We start from the raw sequence: 8,584 nt of genomic DNA on the forward strand, positions 1-8,584 counted from the left end.
AATAAAAATAATAATTCATTCACTTAAATTAATAAATAAATTTATTATATTAATTTTAAAAAGTTTATATATATATATTCATAATAGAAAACCTAAGTTTTAGTGCTTTCAGTCATTCCTCTTCTGCTCAGAACTAACTTCCAGAAATATCTGAGATCAAGTAAGCTGCGATCTCCTTCTTCAATTCATGAATGCTTCGTGCGTGTGAGGGATCAATAAAATTCTAGCAATTTGTCATTTTTAGTACGAAAATGGCGCTGCAGATTTGTGATTCATTGAGTATTAATAAAAATGTGATGTTTTTGGGTAGAATTGATTGATGACGAAAACATAATTTTATTTTGTCCCACAAAAATGAGTTGTACGTTGTTTGGAAGATTGTGCTGTTTTGATTCTTTGCTGGTAATGAAGAATGACGCGTGATTTGGGAAGACACTTTCTTTCTTTTGTTTTCTATGAACAATTTGTGGGAAGAGAATCTTTCTGCTGGCTTGGATTATGTGATTTTGTGTCGATTTTGTGCATCACAGTATTTGTTGAGGGTGTAAATCTGTTATGTACTTGTAAGATGTCTAACATCATATAATTAGATCAAGTCCATTAGAGTTGTATATACGGACTTGGATAATCCTGTTTACCTTTGGGTTAATTTTGAGTGAGAGTTGTATACATATACTTTAACAATCTTCCTCACCTTCCGATTAATTTTGAGAATTTTGAGTTAGGTCTAAGTCTCAATCTTTATCATGGTATTAGAGAAAAGTTTCGATCCAGGCCCAACTCATTGTTATGTGTTGGACTAGCTATGTGTCACCCGATAATATCTTGTAAACTTTACGCTTTAGTTCATTTCTGGACGTGAGAGACGTTTGTTAGATGTCCCATATTGGTTGGATTAAGTCATTGAGATTTGTATATACGGACTTGGATAACCTTCCCCTTGAGCTAGCTTTTAAGTTAAGTTAGGTTCAAGTTTCAATCTTAACAATAATTGTAAAAGATGCTGATTTTCTGGTTTTGTGAGGAAATTTGAGCTGTCATTGAAGTATTTTTTTTATAGAAACTAGCCAAGGTTGAAAATGGCGGGAGGCGGTGGCGGGGCGGTCGGTGACCGCCTACCGCCGCCTAGACTGTTGAATTTTTTGAAGTAATATTTTATAAATAATCATAGATAATCATGCAATATAATGAATAATCACAAGTAGTCATCCTTTTTTATATAAAATATGTAATTAAATAATGTTTAAGCACAAAGAAGCTTCATACAGTATAATATCATCGAGATATTGTGCAATTAATAAAGATTCATCATCATATTAATGTTATTGTGCTAACAAAGTAATATAATTACTTTTACGGTTTTACCAAAAAACTAAGTTTAAATTTTAATGTTTCAATCAATTATCCATCATTCAAATTGTTGACTACAACTTAAAAATTTTGACTGTCCGCCTCGTCCGCCTAGCCCGTCTGCTCGTTGCCTCGACCCGCCTCCCCAACGCAGTATAGCTTGGGTTGCCTAAAACACCCGCCTCATGCATAGGCGGTGCGGTCGAGCGCCTAGGCGACTGTCTCGACCGCCATTTAGAACACTTAAATAGCACACTTTGAGTCTGTGCCAAACTTCTAATACAATTGCTCTCAATAAAAGATTTTTAAATGCCCCTTTGGTTCATTCTACTATGGTTTATATGTGCCTTGTTCCCCAATTAACAGTTAAAATAACAAACAAAACATGATTACAACTCAGTATTGTGACTAACAATTATTCCCCTCCAAGTGACATAATCGCACGAAAAAGCGACATTGTTGATGTTTCCTCCCTCTTCTCTTCAACGTGTGTATTGATATTTTGGCTGGACTCTCTTGTGAATTGCTCCTGAACTTGGGCCATTTCAATAATTCCCTTGTTGGCGCAAGCTCTAATTTGCTGGTCCACTAGTTCAGAGCCCATGTCAATTTCCATAATGTTATCACTCCCCTCTCCTACAAAATTGACCTTGTCCTCAAGGTCAAGCTTAGAATAGATGTAACTGAGTTCATCAAAGTTTTCCCAGGTAGCATCTTTTGGGTAAGTTCGGGACCATTGAACTAATACTTGTTTAACAGGACAGCTTGCCATACTAACGACTAGTACCCAAAATAGCAAGTGGGAACTTTAAGTGGTTGATTTTTTATCTTGAATTCAGGTAATTGTTCAGCCTGCAGAGGTGCTTCACCTTTTAACAGTCGGAGCTGTTATACATGGAATGTTGGGTGAATGCGGCTATGGGTCCATGGGGGGAAAGAAAAGTTGGAGTTTATAAGCTGCTGGTCCTACCCTTAAGCTGCTGGTCCTACCCTCGCAGCCCCCAATACATCATGTAATTCATCAATCATTGGGATAAGAAATCTGCCCTCACCGTAATGGAATATAGAGCCATATAATCAACACAATCTCCAGATGTCATCATTCTTTTTGACCAATAAAACTGAGGATAAGTACGGGCTAGTACTGGGGCGAACGAACCCCTGTGTTAGGAGTTTCACAGACTGCGCCGACTCTTTGGACGACGTATGGGAAAAAATCAAATTCAGGGTTGCGAATTGGACCACAATATTGCCGGAGTTCAGTCATTTATTTATTTCTGATTTCTGATTTGGTTAGGGATTGGAAGTTTGTATGCTGCTAATCTTACTTTAGAAATGAACATTTACATTTTGTAACAAGGCAACGAGGATTACTATCCTTGTAACCAGGTTTATTATTTTAATAAAGTTTAGTTTCATGTAAAAAAAAGGAGTTTCTTGTGAAGGCTCTCCATTGTATCCTTCTGAAATACGTTTACGGATAAGGACGGGCATTGATGGAAGAAGTGTCAGGTAATAAGTGAATGTGGTGATCCACGGAACGGTTAGGAGGAATGACTTTTGTTTCCTCAAAAACCATAAGAAATTGGCGCAGAAGCTGCTGCCCCTCAATAGGGATGCCTACTAGTCTACAACAGCTTGAGAAGGAGTGATTGTAGACTGACCCACCAAAGTATAACAGTCTGTAACATAAGAAGTGCCAAGCCACATGCACATTTGATGATAGGAGATGGACTGGGGAACAGCAAGTTTATTACCGTGCAAACAAGTACGTTGCCCTTTCCAAGAGAATTCCATAGTGAGAACCTCGTGATCATGAAGACTAGGTAAATCAATGCAAAATTCTTGGCCTTGTAGTATCAATGGAACCTGAGGACAAAGCTTGTTGCACCATAATTTTTGTCCATTGCCCATGTACGCACGGAAGTGCTTGGCTTTATGCAAGTGAGACCCAACTTTGATCAACCCCTCTTGTATAAAATCGTTGTGGCTCCGCTCACGTTTCAATCAAAACCTCAACAGGAACATTATGATGTGCAGCCGTGATGCGAAAAATATGGTGATTCAACAAGTTAGTAAGAGTATGAAAAATAACCTCGAGCTCTTCCTCCGGTTCCGTAACTCGTTGAGCCACAACCGTAGAATAAATTGAGTCACCAAGATCCTCAGCATCATCATTCATCATCCAGTAAAATCATAATCAGATTCTTGCATCGGTGATTGATATTGTACCTCGCATTGTAGCTAAAACATAAACTCTTCGCACGTTGTCTTGCCATTCTGCAGGAAATAGTTTGCGGAACAGGGCCTTTTGAGGTTGTGTCGGTGGTGGTGCCAGTGATTTGAAGGGCGGGTAAACTGCTATTGGTTCTGGTATGATCGTGGTAGGTGTTGTCGCAGGCTTATGAGACAGGAGTGCCATAGGGCTCGGGCCGATTAAAATCCTTATAGACGACAACTCGTAAATCCTCATTATGTTCCTCAAAGAGCTGAGCCCTGATCATTGCTTCTGAAAGAGTGCGAGGAGAACGAATGAATAGTTCTCTGCGGATCTCAGCTTGAAGTCCCCATATAAATAAATTTAGGAACATGGGTTCCGAGACCCCTACAATGTGATTCATTAATTCTTCAAAGTCGGCGCAGAAGCAAGGAACACTGCTTATTTGCAGTAACTTGGCAATGCGTCCCAACTGACCATTGTAGATCGGTGATCCAAAGCGGTCCTTCAGAAAAACCAGAAACTGAAATCAATCCTTCAAGGAACTAGAGTACAATCCATACACTGATACCACTCAATGGCATCCCGTCAAAATCAGATGCACACACCTGTAAACAAACCTTTGGGAGAACAGATAGAGGGAAAAGAACTTCTCGATCTAATAGGTCCGGTTATGCACATCTTCACCAATGAATTTCGGAACATCAAATTTAAATCCCTTGAGAGAAGAAGGGAAATCCACTACTCCAGCACCCAGTTGCTTCTGAGAAAACCCGTCAATTGTCGAAGATTCGCCCTTATCACCTGAGGCTTCTTGAAGCTTCTGGGACATTTGCCAAAAGCGAAAATCCATGATAGCCATGCATTGCTCGAGCATCTTGGTGTAAGTAACGAGCTGGGTTTCCAAGTGCGCCTTGACATTGAATTCCAAGAGACGCACAGCCTCGGCATTGTCTTCATTCCTCATTGTGTGGTTGTCGAAAAGGAGAGATCAATGAGAGCACCATTGATAGAAATTAGCACACTTTGAGTCTGAGCCAAACTCCTAATACAATTTCTCTCAATAAAAGATTTCTGAATATCCCTTTACTATGCCTTATATATGCCTTGTTCATCAGACCCCAATTAACAGTAAAAATAACAACCAAAACATGATTACAACTCAGTATTGTGACTAGCAAATATTCCCCTCCCTTCAAGTGACGTAATCGCACATCCATGTAGGTTTGTTGTGCTTTCTGTTCGACATTGCTGATTATTCCTCCCTCTTCTCTTCCACTTGTGTCTCGATATTTTGGCTGGATTCTCTTGTGAGTTACTCCTGGACTTGGGCCATCTCAATAATTCCCTTGTTGGCCCAATCTCTAATTTGCTGGTCCACTAGTTCTGAGCCCATGTCAATTTCCATAATGTTATCAATTTTTCTGAAATTTCCTCAAGAATAAATGCTGTGAGAAAAAATCATTGCTTCTCCATCCTCCTAAGCCCTTACAAAGAATTTGCTCCACCACGCCCACCACGAGCAAATACGAAGCCATTAGAGGGTCCACCCCCATCTCATGCAGCACAACGAACACCTTTTTTTAAATGTTTTTGACTCCTTGTTCATATTTCGTGTTGCTCTGATTTTCTACACTGCCGCATCTGCCTGGTTGCTCTATGGCAATGTCGCCATGGTGTCATTCTTACACAGCCTCCAAGATCTCTCCAGTTTTTTCCTTTTCTTAAACATATCTAGGAAATACATGGAGGAGGGTAATCGAGGACCTTGGGACTTATATCAGTCACCTATCACACCAACTAAAAACCCTTAGGAAATACTCGGACCGGCATGTGATCTGTGCATTTTCTCTCCTTTGCTATAATATTAAATTGACGAGCTTGTTTCTTTGATATATTTCTCAAACTTGTCATCTCTTTTTTGTTAGGATGATGCTTCGTGCGCTTCGAGCAATGTTCTTCGACGAAAGCATTCTCAAGGCTGCTTCTCGGCGTCACACGTGTTTGCTGGCTTCGTCTATGCAGCCTCATATGCTTGCACGCCATGAATCAACATCAGCTGCCCGCATAGAAGAGCATGGTTTTGAAAGCACAACAATTTCTGATATTCTGACTGCTAAAGGGGAAAACGCAAATGGGTCCTGGCTTTGGTGCAAGACAGATGACACTGTTTATGATGCCGTGAAGTCTGTATGCATTTTTGCTCTTTACTTCTATGTTTGTTCATGGTCAATAGACATCATATATCTTTATACACTTATCACTTTGATTTTAAGAACTTCCTTTGCCTCAGTGGCCATAATTTGATGTGAGACACCCTGAATCACGTGCATTGCAGATGACACAACACAATGTAGGAGCTTTATTGGTTGTCAAATCTGGGGAGCAGAAGTCAATTGCTGGAATTGTCACAGAAAGAGGTAGATGCACTTCCTTGTACATCTAAACTGATTGCTGATGTCTCCCACTTTTGACTTGAATTAACTCACACAAAAATGATCGTCGTTTTAAAATTTACCTGCTTTTGATATCTGTAACTATATCTTCGACCTAAGTGTGTTTGCTCGTTTAGCATGAGTATATATGTGGACACACACAAGTACATATGTATATTTTTATGTATGTATTTATATATGTATTACCTGGTTCAGATTGATTTGTCATTGATTTTTCTCCTATCTTGCGAATATTGAGCACTATCATTTCCAGGTTGCCAGATGTGTATTGGTCAGTAAATAGGCAATTTCTATCTGTTAATAGTACTCATATAATCTATAAATAATAAATGGCTTTGCACACAATATCAATTTATATATTCATATATATTATTTAATTTGTTATTTTCAGTGTTCGAAAAAACGGTAGACGGTATGCGGGTGGCTACCTACCCCCTAGCGCCTAGTCGCCTAGATGGTTTTTTTAAATTAATTTTTGTAATATTTAGTAACATTATATATTAATATATTTAAATTTTATTTTATTTTATTTTTGGAAATTAAATCATTGTTTGATATATGTGGAGAGAATATAACTAAAAAAATAAGATGATTTTTATTTTTATTTTAGGATATTAAATCATTGTTTAATTAATTCAATATCATCATTGCAATTCTCCTCTTCTTTAGGTGCAAAATCACGTTTGTGAAGTTTTCTCACTCTAGATCGCAGATGAAGTTTAATGTGTTGGGACAAGCCAACAAATCACATTTTTTGATGGTCTTTGGTTTTGAACCTATAAAAAAATTACCATTCATTTTTTAAATTGGATTTTTAATTTAAATTAAAAGAAAAAAACACTTTAAAAAAAACTGAAAAAACAAAAATAAAAATAAAAGCCCTAACTGCCTAGAACCGCCTAGGCTGGCTGACTAATCCTTGGCGGCCGTGTAGGCTGATTTTTAGAACTGTAGTTAGCTGCCTGACTAATCCTCGGCGGTCGTCTAGGCCGATTTTTAGATCAATGGTTATTTTTCTAACCGCGTCTGTACATTTTACTAATATAAACTTTATTCCGTAAACTAAAATCCATGAATTAATAAATGTATTATAAATTGTCTTTAATTTCAAAATAAAATAATTTAAAAACAATCACTGCTTGATCATGTCCTTGTAATAATTTCAATAATAAAAACTGTTTTTTGAGCATGACTCTCAAAGGTAAACGAGCACTTTTTTTTTGTTTCCAAACAAAATATATTTTTTTTTTAAATAGACACCTATTTTCTTTCATCAAGAAACAAATGAAACAGTTGTGCGATAAGAAAAAAACCAGAAACAGAGACAAAAATTAGACACTTTTGCTCTCAAACACAACCTTAAGGCCATTTTTCATTTTTACACACATATTTCACCACCTCTTCCACTGGATAAAACTAGTTTACTTAAAAGTTGATTGCATATGAAGAATTTGAATCTCGTTATCTCCGTGTCCCATTTGTTGATGTTTGTTACCCTTGGACCAGATTATCTGAGGAAAATGATTGTACAGGGAAGATCATCCAAAACAACTAAGGTTGGAGACATCATGACTGAAGAGGTATATCTGGAATGAGTTTCATACTTTCATTCAATTCTCATGTGATCATATGGGCTCATGGGCACGATCGATTGTCATTTGAGAATTTTGTAAATTCAATAACCTTTTAACGTGCCTTTTGCAGAACAAGCTTATTACGGTAACACCAGATACCAAAGTCCTGAAGGCAATGGAACTCATGACCAGTAAAAACTTGATTTTTTTTCACGTGAAAATTTATACAGTATGTAAAGTGTTTCATCACCTTTTGGTATTCTTGATTGGCAGATAATCGGATCAGGCACATTCCAGTGGTTAATGAGAGTGGAATGATTGGTATGGTGTCGATTGGAGATGTGGTTCGTGCTGTGGTGGGCGAGCATCGTGATGAATTGAATCGCTTGAATGAATTTATAAAAGGTGGTTACTAGATGATGATGATAAGTGGTCGATGTTAAATTTCGAGTCTTGTAAATATATCATGATGCGTCCCATCTCTAGGACTATCAGAGATGAAAGTCTGTGTTAATAAGATAGCAAGAATAAAGTACTCGACAGCTACTTGACTTTTTGTGTTTGTTGTCCAGCTTGGGTCTTTTGGACCAAGAATGCTTTAATTTGAGAAGGGTTTTCAGGGAAAAGAATTATGATGAGAGTAATATGAGAACCTCTTGCTTGCGGGTAGTTGGTAGATTTGATTTAATGTTTCTATAATTGTTTTTTGTTATAACAATGGGGTGGGGTTTTTGTTTTAGCATCAGATCGAACACCACTACGGTGTTGGCTTCTATGCTTTGATTGGTTACGTTTTTAGTTGCTAATGTTTTTTTTTAAATATATAACTATAATTTTTCTTGCAATCAAGATACAACAATGTTTAAAATTTTTAAAGAATTTTTAGTTTTGACAATCAAAACTGGACTTTATTGCGTATGGTTTATAAATCTATACCTATTATGTTTAGAAGATTTACCTTTCGTGATCTAATCATGTGGCTCTCT

The 8,584-nt window shown here is 37.4% G+C and overlaps 1 protein-coding gene across 1 annotated transcript; it reads left to right on the forward strand.

Moving 5' to 3' along the window:
- Window positions 1-65: 65 nt before the first annotated feature.
- On the forward strand, window positions 66-8,230 carry LOC140834011 (CBS domain-containing protein CBSX3, mitochondrial-like). Its single transcript, XM_073198580.1, has 6 exons — window positions 66-160; window positions 5,497-5,758; window positions 5,907-5,988; window positions 7,531-7,604; window positions 7,729-7,789; window positions 7,872-8,230. Exons 2-6 carry the CDS (start codon window positions 5,498-5,500, stop codon window positions 8,012-8,014), a joined length of 621 nt encoding a protein of 206 aa, XP_073054681.1. The 5' UTR covers window positions 66-160; window position 5,497; the 3' UTR covers window positions 8,015-8,230.
- Window positions 8,231-8,584: the final 354 nt, after the last annotated feature.

Source organism: Primulina eburnea, chromosome 6, assembly GCF_022965805.1.
Source record: "Primulina eburnea isolate SZY01 chromosome 6, ASM2296580v1, whole genome shotgun sequence".
Classification (NCBI taxonomy): domain Eukaryota; kingdom Viridiplantae; phylum Streptophyta; class Magnoliopsida; order Lamiales; family Gesneriaceae; genus Primulina; species Primulina eburnea.

Excerpts from the sequence above, each read along its gene's own strand:
- LOC140834011 (XM_073198580.1), top strand. The coding sequence starts at position 5,498 with ATGATGCTTCGTGCGCTTCGAGCAATGTTCTTCGACGAAAGCATTCTC. Across the intron at positions 7,605-7,728 it reads GAGACATCATGACTGAAGAG|AACAAGCTTATTACGGTAAC; the intron begins GTATATCTGGAA and ends TGCCTTTTGCAG. Across the intron at positions 7,790-7,871 it reads GGCAATGGAACTCATGACCA|ATAATCGGATCAGGCACATT; the intron begins GTAAAAACTTGA and ends CTTGATTGGCAG.